Source organism: Vespa velutina, chromosome 10, assembly GCF_912470025.1.
Source record: "Vespa velutina chromosome 10, iVesVel2.1, whole genome shotgun sequence".
In the NCBI taxonomy this organism is placed as follows: domain Eukaryota; kingdom Metazoa; phylum Arthropoda; class Insecta; order Hymenoptera; family Vespidae; genus Vespa; species Vespa velutina.
Genome location: NC_062197.1, coordinates 7,258,139 through 7,286,029, shown reverse-complemented (window position 1 = coordinate 7,286,029; position 27,891 = coordinate 7,258,139). Strand labels below are relative to the sequence as shown.

Below are 27,891 nucleotides of genomic sequence, written 5' to 3'. Positions count from 1 at the left end.
AAGAAAAACGTTATCTGATCGTTCTAAGGTTGCGTCCGGTGATTCGTAAAACGTAGACTTTGAATCGCATATATAATATTTAACTTGTCAATTGCAAAAAGTAAAAATTTATCGTAAAGCACATTCACTAAAAATATTAAAAAAATAAAATAACAATAATAATAAAAATATTAATAATAATAATAATAATAATAATAATAGGTTCGAATAAATAAATAAAAAAAAACAAAAAAAAAAAAAAACAAAAAAAAAGAAATCGCCGAAAGGACGTTGTCGAAGCAACGAGTCCAACTTCTCTCCGTGCGAATGACTTTTATCGGCGGGCTATTTGTCCCGATAGCGCGAACGACCGGTCGATCATACTCTAAATTTAGCACACGCGCTTCGAACGAAACGATAGAAGAAGAGACGTCGAGCATGTAACCACGCAACGCGCAGGACGGACGTTTCTTTCTCTCTTTCTGTCTCTTTTTCTCTCTCTCTCTCTCTCTCTTTGTTTCTCTCTCTCTCTCTTTGTTTCTCTCTCTCTCTCTCTCTCTCTCTCTCTCTTTGTTTCTCTCTCTTTCTCTCTCTCTTTCTATCTTTCTGATATCTCTGTCTCTCTCACTCTTTCTTTTCTTCCTTTCTTATTTTCTTTCTCCTTCACACGTCCGTTCACACACGCTCACACATCATACGTCCAGAAGGAAAAAAATCACGTTTAACTCACTAGCGCACTGGAATATACTGAAGAAGAAGAAGTAGAAGAGTAGCAGCAACTTGAAATCATCGGATAGACGGCTCGAACTTTTCTGAGTAAGCTCGCTCACTGTGTCCATTCGTTCGCTTACTGTCTAAGAAGGCGCTGTCAATGTCAGCTGATCGAATCAACGCCAACCGAAACATCGAATTCTCAACGATTCTCTCAAATTGAACATAACGATCTCATTTAATTTAATTTATATCTACACTTTTGTCCACTAAATTATATTTAATAATTTATTCTATAATATTTTATATTCGGATTTAACAGGGAATTCACATATGTTATCGTAAGTGTCAAGATAGTTCGTTAGTGAAGAAGAATTCTTAGAATTCCATTGACAACACGCATTTCCTTTACCCACACACGACATTCTTGTGATTATGTGAGCGAGAAAACACGAATTGTATGTTTCTTTTCGTTTCTTTTCTTTGGACAAAAATGTAAATAATTACATATGTTTGTATATATGTACTTACAAAAAATGTAGTATCGTCGATACTAAAATAAATGATTTAGTACAAGATGGACAACTACGACAGAAAATATCGAAAAATAAGATTCTTATTAATTGTACTTTTTGGTATTTATTAATTATTATCCATTTAATTTACAACTACATGGGGAAAATCAAATATACCACAAAACAAAATATTTTGTAACAAGAAAGGATTTTGTAAAACTTCTTTTTTAATCCAATTCTCATATTTAAGGATACAGGAAAATAAAATAAAAAATAAAACATTTTCCGTGAGACATACACTGCCTTCGAATTAATAAGTTAGTAATATAACAAAACAAAAAATAACAATCTTAATTATGCAATTTTTTTTAAATGCAATTTCTGTTTTTGTAACAGCCTTAATATCTCACAAAGCTCTACTGTTGTAGCATATACTGAACTATATGCGGCATCCGTCTCTTTCTCTCTCTCTCTCTCTCTCTCTCTCTCTCTCTCTCTCTTTCTCCCTTTCAACTAATCTTGATCTTTAATGATCAACAATTATTTCGTAAGGATAAAAAGTATTCGAGAGTTATCTAGAGAAATATTCGTTATTCGAATAATTCGTTGTCACGGGCATCTCCTTAATTCAGAGACTTTCAAAATATGTCCCATTTTTTTCGCACGGAATGAATTTTCCCTCATCGTAAATAAATACTCGCGTGCGTACGCACGCACGCACTCACGAGATATGTGTCAGAGGAGCATTCGCGACGAATCAACAAGAAGAAATTGACCAGGAATCGTGCCAAACGCATACGAGTCGAGAAACTATCTTCAAAAATATCATCCACGAAATGTTAATGCTCTCTGATGAAATATAAAGAAATTCTCTTCTTCGAAGAAAGTATTTTCTTATCTAGAACGACAAACTACTATGACAAAAAGGAAAACAGTTACGATAAATAAATAAAATATTACGTTCTCCTTTTAACATTTAACATGAAATTTCTTTTTCTATTTGAAAAAGTAAAGGAACATCGAGTTTCTAAAAGTAGAGTAAGATATAAAAATATCATTTGGAATCCTTGAAAAGGTCTCTCAGGTTTCGATTTGTTTGCCAAATACCTTACGGCTTCTACGCTAAACGACTTAGCCCAAGCATGCCCACCCATGTGTTAATAGGGCAAGCACGATATTTACTAGAAATGTCAACGGCTACCCTTTCATTGTTAAACTCAAATTACAAACCCTTATGAGTTGTTTCGATCCGTTGCGAGAATTATTCGTTTTAATGTACCACGCCCATTATGTTCCAAAAAAAAAGAACATCCGAATTCAATTAATATTTTATCTAAACTCTAAGACACAAATATTTATTTTTTGAATGAATGACTTTTTTCATTCTTTTCTCTCTCTCTCTCTCTAACTCTCTTTTATCACAGTTACATTCTGCTCGACTTCTATTTCCATTAATGAATAAATTTTACAGGATCATAGTAGATTTTACAAGATTATAGTTGCAAATATGATAAAGTAACGGTTCGCTGATAACAGCAGAACTTAATGATAGATAAAATGTAACACATGAAGAATGAGTCTTTAAAGGTTGCAGATATCAGTCGTTAAACTTCTTTTATCATGATCTTTATCTTTATTCTTGATATTCTCCATTTGATTTTTAATCGATTACTAAATATCATTTCTTGGAAATATTGTATATTTTTTTTCTTTTCTTTTTTTTTCAATATCGTCGGATCTCCACGATGAATCCTACGAATTCTATAAATCCTACATTAATATATTACATTTTTCTTGGAAGGACAGGAAAGACTCTCGCACCATAACACCTTCATCGCAGCATGAAGTCTAAAGTATAAAGGTGATCTCACTCGTAAATGCGTGGGTGAGAACGACGGTATCCGAGACTCACCGTATTTGAACACCTGCACAGCACAACGTTATATGTAGCGTAATAATGTCCACGAGCAATTATCGCACGACGACCGCCCTCGAGAGACAATGGAAAAGTTGCTTTGTTGTTCGTACCCATGAATATCAGAGAACATACATATGTACATACGTACATGCATGCATACAAACACATACATATACGTGTATTTATAGTTAAAGTTCATATGGGTTTATGAACGAACCTATAAAGGATTTTACAAAAAAAAAATTTCTAGCTAATTCGATAAAAATATAATCTCGATCTCTTGACATTCACATTATTAACAAAATTATCATTGATCGTGTTTTTTGTAACTGACAGCGAAGTAAAAATTGATTTCTATAAACGATTTTCATTCATATAAATAAAGCAATGATTTCTTTATCTTTCAAAGATAATGGATTAGTAAATCGATTAAAATAGTAAATATTTTTACAATGATAACAAGAGATAGAGAGGGAGAGAGAGTGAGAGAGTGAGAGAGAAAGAGAGAGAGAGAGAGAGAGAGAAAGAAAAAAGAGTAAGAACAAAGTCTGGCCTTGCTGCATCGTCATAACCAACTTGTACATCGTCAAAGCAACACGTGCACGCGTGAGAAGAGTCGGCCGAGTAAAATGATTCACTATAACCGAAACTAGGTTGCTCTTCGAGAAAGACGAACAACATTTCAAAAATAGTTCCAGCTTGCCAGACGATCAACGGAAATGCGGAAACGTATTCTCAGAAGTTCAGCCGAGAATGAAATCGATCTATTATAACAATTTGCTTTCATTTCATAGAACAAAGTCAAACTAAGAGGCTTGGTTTTACACTCAACGAAGTAAAGTATGTTATCAAAAGGAATAATAGGTATAGTAAAATATGCACCTATGGTTGGAACGGACATTGTAAAATCATTTACATACGTCTTACGTTATGGACGTACACTTACAGACGTTTCAATAAGACTTTGCAATCTGAATTTATACGATCGAACGATCCTTCTCTTTTCTATTCTCCTCAATCATTTTTCTCCTTCTTTTTCATTTTCTTCTTCTTCTTCTTCTTTCTCTTTTTTCTTCTTTTTACGATTAGGTCCTTCTTAAAAAAAAAAAAAAGGAAAAAGAAAAGAAAAAAGGAAAAAAGAATGTTATTTACACGTAATCCTTAGCAATGTGTTTCTCGTTGGACCATAAACATTCGAAAGCTAAAGCATTTAACGTTTCGATACGATACTCGAAACATTTACACTGGAGTTTACGTCTCGCTTCGTATCTCAAGTAATCGGTGGATTCACTTTCACGTGCCGTGAAAGGAGCGAATCGATGATGCGAGTTTCCTTATCGATGCCCGCTATCAACAAGCATGAGAATGTATGTACCTACGTAACTTCTATCTTTTTTCTTCTCTTTCTTCTTTTTTCTATTTCTTTTTTCTTTCTTTACCTTCTAAGATTATTTCTTTAGCACAACGAATGTGTATATTCCCCAATCGTCCAATTAAATGTATAATATATAATTTCGTTGATTAAGAAATAACATGAAATATATTATATGTATGGTGCTATGTAGAAACGAGTTTATGATTTTCAAATGGTGAAAGGCTTGGATTTATGAAAGTGACTTTGGAAAAGCTAGAAACAATCGTGTCACGATCTCCTCATAGTTTATAGTTGGTCCCCTACTGCGTTAGACAAACGAAGAGTTCGAAATAAACTAAGCCAATGATCTAAGGTGGACTCCTTTGAATGCTATCGGGCAAACGAAAATAGGCAGTAGGTAGAAGTATGCTTTTAAAATTGACTTCTCTATGACGAACGACCAACGGAAAGACAAATGAAAGGAATCGAAGTCGATCTATTTATTATGACGAAAATGACAAAATTAATGAAGTTGATTTTTGCTATCAATTTTTTCTATTAATCCTCTATAACCCAATTTTGTTTTGTGTTTATAACAAAATTATATATATATATATATATATATATATATATATATTTATAATTTATACTATTACATATAATATAAGTAATACTAGAATATTATTATATTAGTATAAGTATATAAGTACATTATATACAATAATTATACCAGTATAAATAGTATTACAATTAATACTATATAATTATACTAATTGTATAAAATATACTTCAAAAATATGAAAAATTTCGGATATGAAGCAACAATTAATATTTTCTATTCATTAAAACAAATCAAAGTTATAAAATAAAAATATATAAGTGTATAATTTCAAAGTTACATGACGTTATAGAGGATTAAATCAATTCGACGAATAATGGTCGACTACAATCGTACTTCAGATGATGAAGAAACAACGTAGGACTGGTCGAAGCCGTCACTATTTATCACATAAACTATCAATACTCATCTCGGCACGCAGCGTGGGCATCGTCGATTACGCTCGACGACATCCTTGTAACGCAAAATGTTTCCAACGCAACATTGACAGAGATACACGCCTTTCTCTATCATTCTAAACTTGTTAATACGTTTTTTCTAAACGATTCAACAAAAAAGAATTCATAAAAATACAATCTTTCAAGATTATTAATCTTGATAAATCATTTTTTATCTACTATAGAATAGGAACCTCGTTTAGAACTTATTCTATCGTTCAAAATTAGTATGAGAAAGATGTAATACGTTACCGACGACATTCATAACTTGTCTTTGAATGTCAACGATTTATTTTTACTTCGAACTACAGAGAGAGAAAGAGAAAGAGAGAGAGGGAGAGGGAGAGAGAGAGAGAGAGGGAGAGAGAGAGAGAGAGAGAAGAAGAGAGAAGGAGAGAGAAGGAGAAAGAGAGAGAAAGAAGAAAAAAGAGAAAGAGAAAGAAGGAGAAAGAGAGAGAGAGAGAGAGAGACGGAGACAGAGAGAGCAGCAAGCAATCGTTATAAATCTTCAACTCTAAAGCAATCTCTAAGACGTTTACGATCTGTTAGATAATATTAGATCAACGATGGTATCCATCTAACAAAACGATTGTCAATCATTGAAGCTAAATCGATTTGCCAAAATTTTCCTCGCAACAAATTTCTAATATTATTATATCCCGATAATATAAAATCGTGTATCTTTATTTTAATTTTTTTTTCTCTCTGAAACAACAAAATTTGATTAAGAAAATCCATTATCTCTTTCGCTTTCTTCTTTCTTGTCACGCTATTTCCCTTACATAGCAATTAATTCGTTATTACCGCATTGCCAGGTTGTAAGTCACGGAAGGTAATTACAATGCTTGGTAATTCCTGCACCGTTAAGTTACGCAGCTGGGATAATGGGACATAATTTTTTCCTTCAACGCAACAATTCCAATATGATCTGACTTCATTTTCATTTTATCATCACGCTCGCTTTTAATATCTTATTATTAATTCTTCGAAAAAAAGGAAAAAGATAATTGTCCCTCTTAACGTAATATGAAATCGAATTGATTAGTATTAATGAAAGGATGATCGATAAGATCGATACGAACGATTCAAATTTCAAGGAAACTCGTTGCTGATACGAGTTTAATCGAGAGAAACTAGATACTCTTTAGCCAGCACGCATTAGCAGCTGTTTTCTCAGTGATCGATACCTAAGTAGCAGGGAAATACACGGTTCGATCGATTCTATGGATCGTTGCCAAAACAAATAAAGGTAAGCCAACGTCGTTAACGTCCCTTGGGGATACGTTAACGATAATTTTCGATATACCTATTCTCTCTCTCTTTCTCTCTCTCCCCTCCTCTCTCTCTCTCTCTCTCTCCTCTCTCGCGGTAATACAAAAAGATTACCAAAATACTTAGATGTTTTCGTTCGATGGATCATGATGCTGCGAAGACTTACCTCCAAATATGTGGGGAAAATCCAGGACACACGTCTCCACACTGTAAACATGGCTGTCCCTCCTCGACGTCCGTGATCAGGACACCCTAACATAAGATTCGTTCGTTAATTTTCATATTATTTATTTTTATTTTGTATATATAATTTTTGTTTACGAAATCTCAACAAATAGTGAATAACTTGTTAAATATAGAAGAAAAAATTATAGCTTATTCCATATGACCTAACAACATTCATTAAATTCCAATTTTCGTATTATTTATCTTTACTTTTCGTACATAATTTTTGTTTACGTAATCTCGGCAAATGCGTATAACCTGTTAAATATAGAAGAAACTACAGCTTATTCCATGTAATCTCCTAACAAGATTCATTAACCAATTTTCATAATATTTATTTTTACTTTTTGTACATAATTTTTGTTTACGTAATCTCGATAAATGTGACTAACTTGTTAAATATAAGAGAAACTATTGCTTATTCCATGTGACATCCTAATAAGATTCATTCACTAATTTCCATATTAAATATTTATTTTCATTATACGTCAATAATCTTTTTTTACGTAATTACGATAAATACGAAAAATATCAAAAATAAAGAAGAAACTATGGTTTATTCCGCATGAGACCGAACCAAATCGCGAAAGTATCGTTCCATCGATTCGTTCGAAGAAAATGGCGTTGCGAATCAATTGCAAAAGACCGAAAGCTTTCAATCCCTTCTCTTCCTACGCGTCACCGTCTACGCGAAGCAAATACTCAGTGATCTTTTTCTATCTCTTTTTTTTTTTCTTTTTCTCTAAAAGGAAAATGCAATGAAGTCGTGTTTAAATTCTTCGACGCACATATGTACAGAATAAAATAATAGTACAGATGTCGATCAATTCGATCGTCCATTCGTGCGAATCGGTAAAAGCGGAACGCGTTCTACTTCAAACTATCCTAACGTTTTTCTAATCTATTAGCTTACTTTAATATTCTTCTAAAAGTAATTGAAATTATTATCGTGGATATCGATAACGGATGAACTAACTAAAAACATTATGACCTGATCGAATCTAAAAGGATCAATGAACCTAATCGATACTTTTAAACTTTCATTTAATTTTTTTTAAGGACAATTTTTTCTTTTTCAAGTTATAAAAATATAATTTAATTTTTTGAAGTATTAAAAACAAACTATAGACGAAATTTACACGTACACATATTACGTGTCAATGACTTTGAAGAAATTAAATCGATCATTTTTATTATCAAATCGAAGTACCTATAAAAATCCATTTCTTTTTCATGAATTTTGTGAAATATATAAAAAGAGTGAAAGATGTTCGATATGGTATCGTGTGTCTCATGGCAAATCTAACATAAAGACTAAAGAGGAATCCTGTGAGATGAGGTGCGGTGCGGTGCGGTGAGGCTAAGTGAGGCGAGGCAACTCGCGTTGGATGCGTTCAAGAACCTTCCGCGCAGCATATATATGGTCGGTCCGCCCACGTGGAACGACTTGTCGTCGACGATATAGCCAAATATCGCGTATATGACGAATACACACATTCAAAAATATGCCAGGCAAGAATCTCGCGTCTCCATTTTATTCTAGGATATGCATATATAGCGATCCTAAATAATGATCTCTACCGAAACGCGATTTGGGTTGCGCCTAATTAACATAATTTTTTTCTTTCTTTTTCTTTTGACAGTGAGTCACGATCGAAAAGACCACGTCTAGTCTTCGTCATCGTCTTCGTCATCGTCCTCGTCATCGTCCTCGTCATTGTCCTCGTCATCATTTTTAAACATTATTATTAGTTCCATCGATTATTAGAAATATTCTCTATCAATTTATTCCTCTTGGTTTTTACGTGGTATATATATATATATGGTATATACAACAAAAAAAGGGAAACGTTTTAGTTTCTTTCGAATTGTAAAAAGATTAAGCGTGAAATTATGTGTAGGTATGTATGTATATATCGAAAGATCGCTCGAAAACTTTGAAATCTCGTCTATTGGGTCAAATCGATAGTTCACCTCTCTCTTGAGATGGTACGATAAGCGTCGTATTAACCGTTACAGTGATAATTAACTCTCATCCTTAACGAAGCGTAGAACTCCTCGTTGATCGTCCATAATAGAAAGGGTTCGCTTTTAAAGCCGAAAGCAACTAAGGAGAGATCTTATCCGCGATGTTGTTTCTTACGTGACGTGGCTGTTCCACTTATGGCTCGTTCAATGACATTCGCAGGACGCAATGGCCAACGAACGAAAAGTCGCATGCTGCGTCGAGACCGAACGATAGTCGGTCCTATGACTTATGTAGACATCTGTGTGTGATTGTTTGCCAAAATGATTATTCTAATCTCTACAATACGAATATCCATCTCACGGGGGATTGAAAAAAAAAAGAAAAGAAAAATAATGAAAATCTTTGATACGCATGTGTTCATCATTTTAATTATAAATTTTCGTACATATTTCTTTTATGTCATTTAATGCAATATCGTTTATATTCTTTATATTTTCACAACACACGTGTGTCCGTTCATAATTTCACTGATTAATCCCTGATATAATATATATTATATATATATATATATATATATATATATATATATATATATATATATATATATATATATATATAAGACGAGAGGTTAAAAATTTGATCGCGGATAAAATTTGATTCTCAACGCCATATGACATTGGGTACACTTTAGGTCCACTTTCGTTCGATCCCGATAGCCCACGTATTATTATTCAAATAATGATATCCCATGCAAGATCCACCAAAGAAATTTGTCCTTTTAACGAGCCAATTTTTATCTTCTCCAACGATTAATGAATATCGCTTCTCGTTTCTGTATCATACACGTCTGATCGAACGCAATAGACTCAGAAAAGTGCCATACCCCTTCGCGATAATTCCAAAGTCTTCTCGAGGGAGTAGATCCATGGGGTATTCCTGGTATTAAGCCATCTCTACGAGTTCCACGCCAAGAATCCAGTCGTTGCTCGTTGTCAGCATCCTCATCGTCCTTTACAATCGGCATTACTTTTTTCTTATCTTTCTCCTCCTCCTTCCTCTGATCCTCCTTCTCACCCTCCTCTCCACTTTCCTCATCGCTATCATAACGCTGTGAAGACACATCGCACCTTTTGCGTCGCTCCAAACCAAAATCTTGCATACGTCGACGTCGTCTCGAATTTTCCGAAATATTAGGACGAATTCTTACAATAGTCGTACCATTTCGTTCACGAGCGATTCTTCCCTTCGAATCAAAATCTCGATTATCAGGGATTCGGCGACCGTTCGTTCGAATCGAATCTTCTTGCTCGATTTCGCTTTCGTCTCCTTCGTCCTCCTCGTAAGCACCTTCGACAAGACTTCCATTATTCTCCTTTCCTGAGATCCCTCCCTCTGTTCTTCTCCCTCTACCATTCTCTTTAAGATATCTTGCAGCAAAGAGTCTGTTACTCTCGCGCCAAAAATCCTTTCGATCCTTCGTTTCTTGAAAATTGTCTTTTATATCCTCATCTACTCTCCCCGATGTAAAAGCTCGAGAATGCTTTTCCAATTTTTTGTCCCGAGTACCTTCTTCACTTACTTTCTTTATCATTGGCCCATTCGAGGAGCGAACTCTCGATTCTATATCATTTCTATCCTTCCAAGGACTCGTTCCACTAGATATCCCTCTCTCGCGACTCGTGAAAAAATTTCTATCAGATTCGACGAATCGATCATCGAACGAACTACTTCGCCTTTTTGATTCTTCTTCGTTTTGATCCTTACCAACGTCGCAATAAACCCCATAAGAATGTTCCCTCTCAGATTCGATCCCTCGATCCTTAAAAGAAATTCGTCTACCTAAGACGTTTTCTCTCTGTTCTTTCGAGACTCGACGTATAGGACTCGTAGTCGATTCGACGGAGTTTTCGTCCTTGAAAGAGATACTGGTAATTATTCCACGATCTTGATTATCAGGAGTCCGTTTTCTTTCTCCAACAATTTGATCATCCCCGAATGATATTATTCTTGCATTAGAGACTCGTGTATGGTCTCTCGACGATCTTTTTTCTTTCTCTTCTTCCTCAAATGAGATCTTACCATATTCAGGATGTTTCGCTTTGAAAGAACTCCTTCTTCCTAAATCGACACTATCTACCAATTCGGTCTTTTCCCTCTCGGTGACGTCACTCTTTCGACTCTTTATCGTACATTTAATTCCACCATCTGAATCGTTCTTGAATGGATTCCGTCCTCGTATCTCATTATCCTGATCCTTGAAAGACGTTCTCCTCGTTATACCGATCTCTTTCTTCGAATGCATCCTTTGTGAACACATATCCGTGTCTCCGCTGAAAGAAATCTTCCTGACCGTTTCTCTCTCCTTCGAAGGATCATGAAGATTTTTTTTTAAATATTCTTGATCCCTCTTATCTTCGACCGTTGCTCTTTCATATCTCTGTATTCTAACATCAAATTCCCCGGGCAATACTTCATATGGACGAGTAGTACTACTACTATTACTACTCTTCGTCTCGTCCTTCGTACGAGCTCGATCCTCCTCGACGTCCTTGGATCTTGATCGTCTACGAGTGATTTCGACTACGTACGCGTCTTGGCTCTTCCTCGAAGAATTCTCCTTCTCTCGACGGTCGTTGTCCCTATCGAAGGGCGCACGTCTACCTTCTATACGTCGAACATTGTCGTCGACGTTCAACCCAAATATCTCCTCGCGAACATGAGACTCGGCTTCACGAAGCATGTATCTTGGAATTCGCTCGTCTAACTCTCGAAAACCATTCGCGTCGTTACTCCTTGCACGGCCTAATTCATATCTGGAAACTTTCTCGATACTCCTCGATCTTCTACGATCCTCGCGCGTTTCCTCGCCTCTATTCGATTTACAGAAATCGTCGAAACGTTGATCGTAACCAACAGACGTTTTTGTATCATCCTCCTGACGATTTCCAAGCTCTTCGTCGACGAGACAACGTCGACGTCGACGTTGACGACGATCCTCGATCGTTGACGAAATAATCCCTCCTCTCTCCGGACTTCCCCGTTCTCTTCTATTTCTCAACTTATCCTCTTCGCGTGTTTTCAATCGTTCGATCATCGCTCCGATCCTATGATCTGTATCCGTTCGTACATCGATACTAGGAAAACTCGTTTTCTTCCGGTTCTCACCATTTCTTCGAACAGCCGAGGACTCCGCGAACATATAATTTCGTGAATCGACTCCTTCCGAGGGATCTTCATTCTTCCTCCTCTCGTCTTTTCTCGATCCGTGTATTTCTCGATTGATAATCTTTTCTTTTTGATTCTCTTTTCTCGGACTTGTGACGTATTCCTCGTAAAGCAACGGTGGCTTATCATTGTTATCATTCACATCTTCATCATCCTCCTCTTCCTCCTCTTCCTCCGCCTCCTCATCTTCCTTCTTCTTTTCATCTATTTCCTTACGTCCAGCTATATCTTTCATATCCCATGATGCAAACCGATCCTTGCTTCTCTTATAAAGAATATCTGGATCCTCTTCGATTTCTTCTCCGAACCGTCTACCATTTCTCTCAGAACACTCCCTACGAAAATCTCCAAAGCGATAACTATTTTCCCGCGCCGCTTTGCCATTCCTTTTATCATTTCGTTCTTCCGGCTCGTAATAAAACGTATCGCTTCCAAATGACGTTGCTTTTGGTCTGTCCTTCGACATTGAAGAACTGCGAAGGCGCGAACTCATTTCGTTTACTAATGTAAATAAATGTTCGATGACCTTCTATTACGGTCTATCTTCCCCTTCCTTTTTCTTCTTCTTCTTCTTCTTCTTCTCTATTCATACAACACCAATGATATACGATTCTTGCTTCCGTCTGATGATCGCGATGAATAAATAATCAAAGAGAGCAGCAGAGTGTAGATCTAAAAGATCCAACCGGTAGGTACGTCGCGTTACAAATCGTTCTTACGAGTGCGACGATCTTAGCTCGTTGCGATGATTCCTTTTTCACAAAACAGTCAGTTCCGGACGAACCGAGGAAAAGATCGAGAGAGCGAACGAGAAGGAGAGCTTGTGCTAAGGAGCCAAGCAGACGACCCTGAAAGTCGTCTGTGGACTTTCACGAACGCGAGCACTTTGCCGGTCGAAGTCACCGCGAGAGTGTGCACCGGAGGAGAGCGTGTTTCTCTCTCTTTCTCTCTATTTCTCTCTCTTTCTCTCTCTTTCTCTCTCTTTCTCTCTCTCTCTCTCTTTCTCTCTCTCTCTCTCTTTCTTTCTCTTTCTCTTTCTCTCTTTTTCTCCCCAGTATCGGAGAGAGGGAGTACTCCCCCTCTCTTCCTTTGCCAACACGGCAACCTCCGCACAGAACCACCACCACCTCCGTAGGCGGCCTCCGTTCTGTGGTCCTCCTCGAGAAAAGAGACGGGCCACTCGATTCTCCCGTTAATTCGCTGATGAATCTACCTTTTGCCATATACGATAGAGAGAGAAAGAGAAAGAGAGAAAGAGTGTCTCGACCTTGTCGACAGTTCAGAATACTATCCCTCTGTCTTCCTGAAAACGCTTACCACTTCTTCTCTTTCGACAATTTAAGAAGACACGATTACGAGAAAGAGAAAGACGAGATAGAGAAATAGAGAGAAAGGTTGTATCTCGAGAGAAGAGAGCTTCGTCGAGAAGCCTGATGCAGAGTAGTTATTAAATTTCACTCTGCGGCGAAGAACTCGTTTTTTTTTTTTTTTTTATATTTTATATATATATATATATATATATATATATATATATATATATCCTTCGTGTCGACGAGTTCCACGAGGTAGCTGTACGTTTCTCGCCTAGAGGATCGTATTCGAATCTCATCTTTAGTCAAAGTAGTCCGAACGAAAGACATTTAGGAGGTTTACTTACGCGTGGAAAAAGAGTATAAAATGGTGAGAGCGAGTCAGAGAAATTGCGGAGAAAGGTAAGTCTTAAAACACGCGTCGCTGATTCGTAAGCTTGCTTATTTCTTTTTTGTTTTTTTTTTCTTCTTCTCTTTTTTTTATTGTTGATGTTATTGTTATATTCTTTTCTTTTTCGTTTTCTCAATCGAAAAGCTTACGAAAATGTATTCTTCGAAATTCTCTTTCGTTTAGTTCACTCTATATGCTGCTGATTCGCCATATACCAGAAATGGAAAGTCGAAGCCACCTCAGGGAATACCCTTGCCTCCCTTCGAGACTTCGTTCCTACCATCGTCTCGCTTCGCCTCGCTTCGTCTCACCTCACCTACTCTCCTCTCCACTTCTCCCTTCCTCCTCCATTTTTCTCTCTTTCTCTCTCTCTCTCTCTCTCTCTCTCTCTCTCTTTCTTTCTTTCTCATCGGATCGCATCGCATCGCATCGCATCCCATCGCTGAGAGGCAAGGTCAATTCCCCTCCACATCTCAATCCCTACCCTGTCTCATTCTATTTTATTTATTTCCACGTTTGCCCTGACGACGCCAATACGAAACACGAAAATGATTAAAATATTAGGATTTATCGGAAGTATATGCACAGGTTTATCTAATCGACGATTATTATCTTACTATAACACAGTTTCGTTTGAACATCGTAGTTATACTGTGAGAATGGCATCTAAAGTATGATAAAAATTCAAATATGAAAATAGACCTACCTAAAAGTTTATCTAATCAATGATTACTATTCTATTATTATAACATAGTTTCTTTTTTACGTCATAGTCAAATTATAAAAACGACTAAAGGATGATTAAAATATTCTAATATGTTGAAATTATATGTATAAATTTAACTAATTAATAATCACTTTTATCTATTTGATCAGTATTATGATATTTATATGATCAGTATTATTAATTAATAATAAGTATTTTGTAAAATAAATGTTAAGTATATATGAATATTTTGTTCAGTATAAATAATTAATCAGGGATAAATAATATTTATTCAGTATAAATATTAATAAATAATTAAGTTAGGATTGCGCCAGGGTTGCGTTACTTGTATTATGCATACTGATATTTTATTATAAATACTGACTAAATGTTTAAAAATACTAATCTAATAAGTAACCGCTATTAATAATTACTATCCTATTGTAACGTAATTTCATTTGAACATCAATACAAATGTAGTTTTCTTTCGAGATCGCTTACAAGATGATTAAAATATTAGAATATATCGGAGTTATATGTACAAATTTATTTAATCCTAGTTTACTATCGCATAGTAGTATAGTTTCGTTTGAACATCGTAAATATGCCGTGATAATGAATACATAAAGGATAATTGAAATATTAAAATATATCATTGTTATATGTAAAATTTGTTCAATTTGTAATCGTTATTATATAGTAGCATGGTTTCGTTTGAACATCGTAATTTTATTTTGAGAACATCTATTTCAAATAGAACAGCAGGTGACTCTTCAACGGAAGGCGCACCCTGTTTCCTGTTTCGACTCCCTCTTGTCTACTGAACACTACTAAAGAGTTCTACTTCTACAATCCTCCTTACTTCTACGATCCATCTAAATAACTCATCAACTGGTTAAATTATTATCCGAAGGCTAAGAACTAGTTTCCTTTCTAATTGAAAAAAAAAGAAAAATAAATTTGACTTTTCTAATTGTCATAGAAAATCGTGAAACACGGAGTAGAATGAACGGATATAAACGTTTAGAAAGCGAAAAACTGGAAAAATCATCGGCTTTCGTACGTTCCAAAGAAGAAACGTGCAAAAATTCGATCGACTATATCGAATGGCTGTTCACTCGAACGTGACGAGAGAAAAAGAATAAATACGTGTATATGAATTCCAGTTTGCTTGACCAGCTGTTTGCTTATCGGTGAAATAACTAAATTATTTCCAACAATCTATTAATTGCCAAATAAAAATGTCTATGTAAATAAAAAGAATAAACGATCATTTTGCTGGATTAATCAAACGAAGAAAATTAGGCGAAAAATAACGAGATAACTAAAGAAGATGAAATTGAACATTTTTTTTTTTATGTGTCAAAAAATAAAATAAAAGTAAAAAATAATATGAAAGTTATTAATTATTAATGATTAAATAAACGTGTGTTCGATTTTAAATTTACATGGCGTTATAGAGAAAATGAACGTAAGTATGTAATTTATGAAATAAACAGGACTTTTAAACAGAATAAGGTACAAGTATGATAACTTTTTGGAAAAGCTTGAGATACAGCCCTGAGTGTGGGTCGTGGCAAGGTCCTGTAAGTACGCCCCCGCCTTTTATATAGCGTTTATAAACGTCTAGAGGCTGCGACCACGCGAGCACGCGACCACGCGACCACGAGGCGGTGAACGGGGCCTCACGTACGCACCGACCTTTTCGCCCGAAATGGCGAGGATAACCATTCGAAGGTACGTAGGTAAAAACCAATATATTTATGTATGTATCTATATAATTAGATAAATACATATTCCAAATGCTATCGCAACCTTTTTGTTTATTTATGCAAATTTTTTAAAAAAAAAAAAAAAAAAAAAAAATAATAATAAAAAAGAAAGAAAAAAGAGAGATCATTTATTCAACAAAAAAAAGATAGACAAAAAATCTTTTTTAACGGTTTACTATAGTGCATAAAATTAATATTTATAAACGTTGAAATCGAAAAAAAACGATGAAAAATAAATAAACAGCAGTTACTTAGAAATGTATGACGTAGTAAACGAGAGAAAGAAAGTAACGCTCTAATTGAATTTAACGGTTTCGCTGGTAAGCATTTAGCGGTCCATGTCACAACTGTTCTGCTTCTCGTAATATGGTAGTGAGTCATTGGAGGCCTTCTCGTTCCATCGGAGAATGGCGAGGTCGGAGAATATGCTTTCTTTCGCTACTGCTAACTATAAGACTGTTATCGGAATCTGTGTATTGAACGTATGTACATACATATCAGACCGCTGACCTCGTCGATTCGCAATGGCCCCTTATGAACGTCTACCTTTGTAGTTTTCAATGATAGCTATGTGGATGGTGATTAAAAAATTAATTCATTTTGTTTAAATTCATGGTAAATATAAGATGAAAAATTGACAAATAAATTTATTTCGAAGGAGATATCTACCTATATATACTTTTATAATGTATTAATTATGTCAATAATAATTACTCAAGTAGAAATTAAATTTTGCCGCGAACTTGAAGCGACATCCCGCGGAAATGAAAAGTATCATTAAAAAAATTGGTTATACCAAAGGTCGGTACTATAGAAATCTATGATTAACAAAATCGATCGATAATATAATTAATTATATAAATTATATTTATTCTACGTACGTTCTCCTTCTTTCACTATTTATTTATATTCCATCACGCGAATAGGTATAACGTTGTAACGTTGAATATCTTGACGTATTGCTCGATCAAATAAAAAAATACACATTCAAAATTCAATCCAATAAAATTTTTTGCGAATTACATTGACATGTGTACTTTAAAAGATGAATAAAAGAAACTCGATTATAAATGATAAGAATAATCGAATTTTTCGTAGAAATCGATATTTTTTACGCCCTCGCAAATATGTCACAGTTGGGATAAGAAAAAAAAAAAGAAGAAAAAAGAAGAAAAAAGCAAAAAAAGAAAAAACTTCGTCGTGACTTTAGGGACTGCGACATCAAGGTCCTCCCCACTTATGAAAACAACACTGGTATCTAGTGGGCAGCGATTATTTTGAAAGCAGGCAATGACATTGAGCCGTCGACTCAATGATGTCAGACGTACGGAAGTGACATCATTTTGTTCCTTATCACAAACTCCGTCTAAATTGAACGCAATACGAATAACAATCCGTTCTTGCTATCAACAAAGATGGCAAATCAAAATATTCAGTCATCTATTAACCAAAATATACATACTTCGAATCGATAGATTTGTTTATCTTTCAATTCATTATCTCATTATTATTCTACACAACTAATAACAGACTCGAAAATATCCTCTTATTGAGAATGATTTAATCATCCCAATGAAATATTTTTCTTCCTCTTTTTTCTCCTCAAAAAGAAATCAAAAAAAAAAAGGAAAACAGAAAAGCTAATGATATAAACCAAGAAACAATATATATATACGTGGACAGATTTCCTTGACAAGCTTAAAAAAAGTTTTCCTATATGCAGAGCTAACAGTAGGAGAAATTGCATTCACTCTCTATGGATATGTACATATATATATATACATATATTGTACACATTTATAAAAATTATATATACATACGCACCATATACGTATGTACTACTATACACAGATCAGGAGAACCTAACAACGTCCAACACTACTGACATTCCCGAACGATTGTGTCACGCGTGCTTATAGTCGCACGATGCTTTTCGGTGCACCCTATGAGGCATGCGCACGCGTGCATTCCCTTCTCCCCTTTGTCACCTGCACCTTTCAAGAGAAACTTTCGAGTTTTCATTGTTATAAAGTTATACATATTAAATACTCGAGGCTGAATCTTTTCTTGTGATTCATCTCTTCAAAGCGATTGACCTAATTTACTAAATAAATTGATATGACCTTGACGTAAACAGGAACCATGACTGATTCATAACTTCCTGATTAAACTTGAAATCATTCTATGGTACTTAAATCTATATGATTTATTTAATAAACCTACTTACTATCACTCTAATTATTGATTATTAAAATAGAAAAATATAGAATTGTAGTAGAAAGGGAAAGAACCGTCAAGGATATTTGCTGATAATTATCTGATCTCTACCACTTCACGTAGTTGCGGGGTTATCGCTACTTATCACCGATTACAAAGAAAGTGAAACGGAATTTATCACGTATTACCTCGAGAAAGTAACGTTCACGTTACACCTCACTCCCATTATCAATAAACTTCTACAAACCGTTAGGATACTTTATTAATACTTTTGGTCGATCTGTTCGAATACAACCTGTTGGGTGTGTCCGATATATATATATATATATATATATATATATATATATATATATATATCGAATGAAGCTATATTGAATGAAAATATATATATATTCAATATAGCTTCATTCGATTATACACACATATGTGTATATGTGTATGTGTATATATAAACGAATGAACCACTTTTACATTCTATTTCTATTTCAGTTATGAACTATTACCTATGTAAGAAGGACATATAGAAATCCGATTTGTCCTCGTAATGCTAAATAAAGAAACTACACAGGTATATAAAAAGGAAGAGAGGCTGATTTGAGATCATCGATCCACCTCGTTTGCAAACACGTATACAGGAGGGTTGAATTTTTCTTCCTATTACGAGACATAGCTTAATTTAATGCAAAGAGTGCGTTCAATTACGATTATTTTTTAGGATTGCCCAAGGTTTTCAGAGTGTTCAGAAAGGGAGAAAAAAGAACCCTCTATAACAACCCTGTCACGCAAGAAATCCAAAGGGGATCCAAGAATTGCTTACTGTCACGCAATACCAAAACGAAACTGACCATACGTATAACTTCCGTTATGACAATATCACATCGCAAAGTGAATCTACTTAGTTTGATGGAAGGTGCGCCAGTATATCCGTCGCGAAAAGCTGTTACGATGGAAAATCAAGAATATCTATACGCGAAGAAGCTTTACGACTGTCTTTTATATTGTCCTTGCCAAGAGAAAAGTTTAAAAAAATGCATTGAGGTTGTGATCGTTTTGCCATCGTTAGGTAATTACTTCAATTGATACAGAATCGACATTAATTGAAATCTTTGCAATGTCAAACACGTGGAAGTCCGCAAAATTTATTAACTCTAATAATTTCTCTACTAATTGATCGTTAATATTTCCTGAGTTTCGTAACTTATTTTTCAAAAGAAATGACAAAATTCATATGCGTTATCACTATACAATTAAATGTATGTATACTTTGAAATTTTTTATCATAAGCTTCTCGCGACATTAATTTTCTAGTTCTCATGTTCGATAATCTCTCTCTTTTTCTCTTTCTCTCTCTCTCTCTTTCTCTTTCTCTGTCTCTCTCTCTCTCTCTCTTCTTCTCTTTCTCTCTTTCTCTCTCTTTTTTTCTCTCTCTCTCTTTCTCTCTTTCTCTCTCTCTCTCTCTCTCTCTTTCTCTGTCTCTCTCTTTCTCTTTCTTTCTCTCTTTCTCTCTCTCTCTCTCTCTCTTCCTAGCCTTTATCGTGCGAGAACTCGTTTGGCCATAAATGAAATCGCGATGTAGCATTGGCACAATTCTATTTCTTGATCTTTCGAAATTACTTCGACTAATGTAGACTACACCAAAGTAAAGTAAAATAAAGTTTTCGAGTTAATTAGTTTTAAAGCATAAAAAGATGTATTATTTTTACTAAGTGTTAGTTATTCGTCGTAGTTCCGTAATAGAAAATGTTACGAAGTGCAAATATGAGTTTTGCATTAATTGCATGAACACGCGATCCTTTACATTAAATAAAAAATATAGATATATATATCATTCATCAAATAGAAAATATATATATATATCATTCATCAAATTCAAAAACAAATTATAATCATGCCAGTAAGAATAACTTTAACATACACTACGATCCATCATCAAAGATATACATAACTTGACACTTCATAAGCTAAAACCCTCGACCAACCGACGGTCGTATCGACGTTGCGGAAAGCTAACTTGCTGCTAAGCTACGACGTTATTTTACGACGAGACACAGGAAGAGAATATTGCGAAAGAGTACGAACGATGGTCAGATACTAAATTAATAATTCTACTGTTGGCTTAATAATATGCGAGCAACGTACCCGTATGGAACCGAATGAGCTATTCCCCGGCCTCGGACATATTTACATAGATACATAGGTACGTAGTACTCCGCTAAAATATTATTTCAATTTTAAAATAACTACTTTTGTTATTTCTAACATTTGCAAATACTAACGCTTAGATAGATATTTCTATACCTACGTTATTATTAAATATTATTAGTACGAAAGCTTGACCTATATATAAAAAAAAAATTGACCTATATAAAAAAAAAGAAAAAAGTAATATAAATATCACAACAATAATAATTTAATAATTTATATTGTAATTATATAATTTGATATTTGTCATCGTTACTACTATTATACTACAAAATTAATAGTTTTCATAATCATTAATCTTTTCTATAATTTTTAAAATCTCCTAAGGTATTAGGAACTCTGTCTATTCGATAAGGTAGTAACGTATTTCGTTTCTAACTCTACCAGTGAAAAGTTCGACGCATTGAATCTCATAGCCATAACCAAAGGATATACTTATGTATCGCACGTTATCGGATCGGTCAACCGATCTCGGCGCGTTAAGACACCTAATTACACGTTCCGTTCGACGCACACACTTCTACGAACTCGTGGTAGCTCGGAGACAGAAAGTACCCGAAGCAGAGACCACGACTTAGAGAATCGCTTACGTCTCTTGGGCCTTCGATGCGTAAGATCTTTCTCAAGAAGGAAAGAGACAGAGAATTAATTACATTGCGTAACATAATTACTGTATTCGTCTTTGATATATACCTACATATATATATATGAAATATATATATATATATATATATATGTATTTATATATATATATATATATATATATATGTATTTATATTCTTTTTTTCTAGTCGAATCTGTTTCGAAAAAAATGTATGATAAAATAGAAATAATCAAGCTTAAAAATTTCTTTTTTTATGATGATTCAAAGTTTTACAATTAGGTGAAGCAAGATCACCACGATCACATTATTACTAAGGCTACTGTGTGTTCAGCTTATATATATTTTATTTTTCTGATCAAATATATATATATATATATTTCGAAGAAAATGGATAATAAAATGATAGAAATAATCAAACTTAAAAAATTCTCTTTTCTTTAAACAATTTACATATTTAAACTAGATGTATAAAAGTTGTCACAATTACTCAAATATAGGGTAGTCCAAAAGTTCTTACGTAGGGAAAAACTTCTTAGATGACTTTAAATAAAAATTACTCCTTCTTGAGACTGTTTAGACTTGTAGTTAAACTTGTAATTTTATAAACAAATCTAGTAATTTTACAATCTGAAAACGAAATTAGCCTAAAAGATTTACTCTAAAAGGAGTAATTGATTTTTAAAATTATCTAAGATCATTTAATCCATCTAGAAATTCTTTCGGTCTATTCTGTGAATACAAATAGAAAAAAATATATAAATTTATTATTACCTTAGCATCAAAAGCGTCGATGGCCGTCCGTCGAACTCCATTCATCTTTCGACGATTTCGAAACGTTCGTAATATTCCGATCTTTGCTTTTTTTTCCTTTCAGCAAAATAAAATTGAAATTTCTTGATAGATTCGTTGTCAACGATGCAATGTTTTCCTTCTCGTTGTAAAATCGAACTTTGTAAAGCGCGCTTCGTTTCGATCTACGCTACCGCTGCATCCTCTTTTTCTTTCCCCTCCTCCTCCTCCTCCACCTCCTTCTCCAGCTCTTCCAGCTCCTCCTCCAACTCCTCCACCCTCTTCGATCGAAATCGATGAGCTCGGCTGGAAAGCTATCGACATCGAGCGACGTGTGCGTGCGCATAGACTCGCTGAAATGAGAAAAATCATTCTTCGATCTTTGATCCTACTCAGATACATATGTATATATATATATATATATATATATATATATATATATATATATATATACATTAAGCGTATGTGATGTATTATTAAAAAAAAAATAAAGATGTGAATCATTAAAAATGTGATCAATGTTTTTGATTTATACATAACACTAATACTTCAATGTGAACTATAAAAAAGCATGCGTTTTGAAATAGAAAATTAATTTCAAACAAATATATATAATTGAGAGAAATAAAAAGATTAAAATACCAATATTAACGGTAGATAAATTGTTTACCACCATAAGCGCATAAAATCGCTATAAAATATTTAAATAATAATAATAAAATGAAAAAGGAAAAGAAACAAGATTGTTTAATCAATTTTGTTGATATTCACATGACATTCAATATTTTTGCTTTCAATTCGAATTGTAAATAATAATGCATTTCAAAAGAGACTTAGAAAGAGAAATTTAACTTCTAAAAAAATATGTAATAGAAAGAGACAGAGGAAAAGAGAGAGAGAGAGAGAGAGAGAGAGAGAGAGAGAGAGAGAGAGAGAGATAATGGAATACCAACGTTAATGACTGATAATTGTTTACCACTGTAAACGCATAAATTTCAAATCGCTTGTCCTTATCCTCCTTATAAATCGTTACGCCTACGCGACAAAACATTTCCATTCCAGCGAACAGCAACCAAAACATACCGTACGAACTATACTTCGATTTTACTTTTTAATTCCTTGCTAATGAAAGAGAGAGAGAGAGAGAGAGAGAGAGAGAGAAAAAAAGAGAGAGAAAAAGAGAGAGAGAGAAAGAGAGAGAGAAAGAGAGGTAACGGAAAACCTGTATGTAAAAAAGAATACATAGCGGTATATAAGTAGGATACATAAGAAAGAAGAGAAGCTGTTTATCGCGTATATAAGAATACATTGACAAAAAAACTTTCGTTGTTGTTTGTGATTAGCTTATATTCTGTATTCTCTATAAGGATCTTTAAATTAATTCAACAACAAAAATTCCTATTACTCCTACATTTCCATATTTGTGCACGTGAAGAATACACAAAAGATTAGAAAAACATCATGTTTATCTGTCTAGTCAACAATTAGAGTCAGTTTTTACAAACGTAAACAGATTAATTCTGTTTCTTTTAACAAACTTTACCTTCTTCATAACTTCCAAATTAAAAACAGGCAAGTTGTTAAAATATAATCTATAGCAGCTCAGAGACGTTCGTCGTTTGATCTGCCAACAGAAAAACAGATACATAGATCGATTAGAAAATAAAAAAAAAAAAAAAAAAAGAAAAAAAAAAGGAAAGAAAAAAGGAAACAGAAAAAAAAAAGCAAATCACACACAATCGAAAGGGACAATGCAAAAACGATTTGACTCACTACAATTGGGCTATTCGAAAATTCACTCACCGATGTATACAATAATCGAGAGAAAGAGAGGAGAAGTTAAAACAGGTTTAAGAAACGTACCGACCGGTCGAACTTTAAATCGGTCATGTGTCTAGCGGTGTATAACGATTTTATGACTCGTGGATCTGCTCGATCGTAATCCGTTAATGAAAATTTGTTGTCCAGGGCGATAGCTCGATTAAGAATCAGGATTCGCGAGACGATGATAAAAAGACGACATTTATTAAAATATGACGCTTTGTATTTTTCTTAGTTTAAAGAAACAAGAATTTAATATCAAAGTATTTCTCGAACTCGCGAACGTAAAAAGTAGAAGAAAAAAAAAATAATGGAAAAAGAGGTAAAGAACGAAACTCTCGGGCACGTGGCACCGAGTTAGAAAAATCACGAGAGAGCAGAAACGAACGTAAGGCAGCCGGCTTTCAAGCGGTCTGCTTCACGACTGCCGGCGCGGTTAAAAAACCACGCGATGACCTCATCGCGCACACCGTCTTATATGTATCTATACTCTCCTATCCCCTATGTCGCTCCTGCTTACTCTACTCAGTCAGCCTCTCTGCTCAGCTTGCTTGCTTACCTGCTTGCTCGCTCTCTTGCCTGCTTGCCTGCTAAATACTACTGATCGTCCTAAAAACATTCATCCTATTACCCCGCCTACGTTCACCTAACTCTCTCATAATATCACAAATTTTATTATTACAATTCGGTCAATATTAAAACTTACCAAATAAATCTTTTTTTTTTTTGTATACTTAATAATCTCTCTTACTTAAATTCTTATGTCCTTGCAAATTCTTATTGAAGTAATAATACTACTTCAAATTTGTCCTATATGGTTAGATATGTGTAATTTGACATTTATAATAAATGCTGTGTGCATTAAAATTATAAAATGATTATTGTAATTATTAAATAATTTCCAAAGCAGCTGGAATATTAACATATCTAAATGTCATAAGAGAGAGAAAGAGAGAGAGAGGGAGTGAGAGAGAGAGAGAGAAAGGTCTCTCTTGAGAGAAATGACTTATATTAAAAAAATATACTTCCCATTCTGCAAAATAATTTCGAAAATATTCTTCAGGGAAATAGGTTTGTCAGTTGCATATTATACTTATTTTCATCTTATCTTAGACTTTTTGATATTTTTTTTCTTCTTATCATCGATTATATAAAACATATGTAACTCATTAAAAATATATCTATATAACAATTTACAAACACTCGAATAATTAAAGACGGTAAAATAAACGTAAAAACTTGATAACTGCCAGATATTTGTTTTCATTTCAAAATTGATAAATATTATGAAATAAATAAATTTCATTACCTGTAATTTCAAGCATGATTCCGGGTATGATTCTGTTGAAAAATCTATGATATTGATGACTGCATAGCAGAAAATCTGTAAAATATAGTACTCATCTTGCAACATGATTACAATGGCTGCCTTATTGCCGCGCAAAATAACGAAAATATTATGGCAGCCACTACTTCATTGGGTATCAACTTTGCCCGCGTAAACAAGCAATATTTAAATCATGCATTTTCATATAAGACCTAAATCGTTTATTTATAAGAACAAAATTTAGATTTTCGTATTCAAAATAAAAAACAGTAATATTTTAATAATCTTATTTTTTCAAATCAAAATATAGAAAGATTCAATTCTTTAAAATTGTTTTATATTTATACTAGAATAATATTAAATATTTTTCACATAAAAATGGAAATTAAAATTTATGATTTTATATTATCTATATAATATTCAAATAAAATATATTAAATCAAGATGATCAACATTCAAGTAATTAATCAGCAAGAAGTTTTTATTTTTATGATTGGTAACAGTGTACATATAAGACTTTGGTACTTTTGTACAGTTGGCATTGGTTAATAATGGCCGCTTGGCAAAAGCATGAATGTCAAAGATAATAGTCAACGCAAACGAAATTGTTAGAATCATTAGAAATGGCTTCTGATAAATTCCGCGATAAAAATCACACACTTCCAGAAAATGTTCGAATCAAAATTGAACCGGGAACTTCTTTACCAGTGCCTCTCAGAAATATTAAAACTGAACCAGGAGTTTCACCCACGACAACACGATTGACTTCTTTTAGGTTACCACGTGATTTAACTCTAGGTGGAAATATTAAGACTGAAAAACCGAAAAAAGTTTATGTACCTAATTTTAATGCTCAACGAAACAAAAAGAAAGAGTAAGTCCATTCTTGTCTTTTATATTTAAAAATATTATTACTTGAACAACAATGAAACTATAGTTTGTTTTTAGGGAAACAGTAGTAAATAAAAGCGATACTGAAAAATCATCTAAGCAAAGAGGCAGAGGAAGAGGACGTGGATTATCGGATCGTGGACGAGGCAGAGGTTCTAATAATCTAATCCAGGTATATCTCATAACAGTAGTTATTTCTTGACGAAACAAACTTCTATGATGTAATATATTTTATTTCTATTTGTTTATACCCACAGACTTCTGGTGTATTTTCTCAAGGTGCAACTGATACCCAAGGTGGTAGAAGATCTAAGGGACAAGGAGGAGATAGATACAGTGATTGTGATAGAAAAGTTTTTATAGAAAAACCAAAATTAAATTTGGACCGTGATATTGATAAAGATGAAGAAGAACGGAAACTAAAAGCATTATTAAAGGATGATTTTATCGATGATGGTACAGAGCCGGATACTGAAAATGCTCCTGTCATATTACCTATGATTTTAGAGGGTATGATTCTTTTGATATGAGAATAATATAAAAATAAATAGAATTATAATATATTATTGTTTTATAATTATAGGGAAATTATATAAAACAGAATTTAAGCATGAAAATAATGTTTCGGACAATGAAGAAATAGATCAAAAACCTATCATTTTAGAAAATGGCACTGGTAAGCAAAATGAAATATGTTATTTTATTATCATAACGTATTTGCTATAAAATATGAATTTACAGTAATGAAACCAAAGAAAGAAATTAAAAAAGAAGCACTTATAAAAAGCGAATCTAAGAAGCCATATCAATTGGACAATATATCGCAAATTATTGAAAACAAACCACATTCCTATATGTTAATGCAGGTATTATAAAATTTAGTTTAAATAGTATAAATAAATATTATTAATAGTTAATTAATTATTTAATTGTAGTTTCCAGATTGTTTGCCAGGTTTAGAATCAAATGACGATGCTAATCCACCAAAATCAAAGCATGCAAACGATACGACGCAAGAAAGAGAAAGTAAAGATAGTACCAAAAAAAATTATTGCACTTTAAGCAGCTTGAAAGCTGGTATGCTTGGAAAACTACAAATCTTAAAATCTGGAAAAGCACGTTTATGCATAGGTGAAAACAATCTAATTGTAGATATTGGATCCAATTTGAGTTTTCGACAAGTAATCATTTATAAATTTATGCTATAAAAAGTAATCTGCGAGATTAATTAAGAATATTTAAAAATTCATTACTATTTTAGGATCTTCTAGCTGCAAAACTAGATACAGTTAAACTGAATGGTGAACTTATCAATCTCGGAACAATTAATAGTACATTAGTATGTTCTCCAGATTGGGAATCTATGCTGCTGAAAATGTAAATTATGTTATGTATAAATATATAGATAGTTGTATATATTAATGTAAGATATAATAAATAATTTAATAATTATATAAATTGTCAAATTAATAACACTTTTTTCAAAATGATATATTTCAAATACTAAGAGGAATACGCGCGCGCGCATGTGTGAATTATAAAGTAAATTACATCACGTACAAATTCGATATGACGACTTTCAAAGTCTAGACAAAATTTATAATTATTACAAAGTAAAGGTTGTCGAATGAGAATAG

The 27,891-nt window shown here is 33.6% G+C and overlaps 2 protein-coding genes across 12 annotated transcripts in view; one reads left to right on the top strand and one right to left on the bottom strand.

Annotated features, from left to right (window-relative positions):
• LOC124952588 (four and a half LIM domains protein 2) overlaps window positions 1–22,388 on the bottom strand; it is a 51,588-nt gene extending 29,200 nt beyond the window's left edge. For 3 of the 11 annotated variants that reach the window (XM_047502678.1, XM_047502680.1, XM_047502679.1), the window contains exons 1-2: window positions 9,883–14,777; window positions 6,972–7,057 (exon numbers count right to left, since the gene is read on the bottom strand). In XM_047502678.1, the coding sequence (XP_047358634.1) occupies window positions 6,972–7,057; window positions 9,883–12,717 (2,921 nt within the window). In that variant the 5' untranslated portion in view covers window positions 12,718–14,777. Of the gene's footprint in view, window positions 1–709; window positions 3,131–6,919; window positions 7,058–9,882; window positions 14,778–18,227; window positions 18,246–20,535; window positions 20,563–22,197 lie in introns of those variants that run through there. The other 8 variants (XR_007101949.1, XR_007101951.1, XR_007101950.1 and 5 more) reach the window with 7 other exon arrangements.
• Window positions 22,389–25,889: 3,501 nt separating this feature from the next.
• On the top strand, window positions 25,890–27,711 carry LOC124952150 (DNA-directed RNA polymerase III subunit RPC4). Its single transcript, XM_047501585.1, has 7 exons — window positions 25,890–26,237; window positions 26,312–26,426; window positions 26,512–26,764; window positions 26,838–26,930; window positions 26,996–27,120; window positions 27,190–27,435; window positions 27,516–27,711. The coding sequence occupies exons 1-7, from the start codon at window positions 25,987–25,989 to the stop codon at window positions 27,633–27,635; spliced, it is 1,203 nt and encodes a 400-aa protein (XP_047357541.1). The 5' UTR covers window positions 25,890–25,986; the 3' UTR covers window positions 27,636–27,711.
• The last annotated feature ends 180 nt before the right edge of the window (window positions 27,712–27,891 follow it).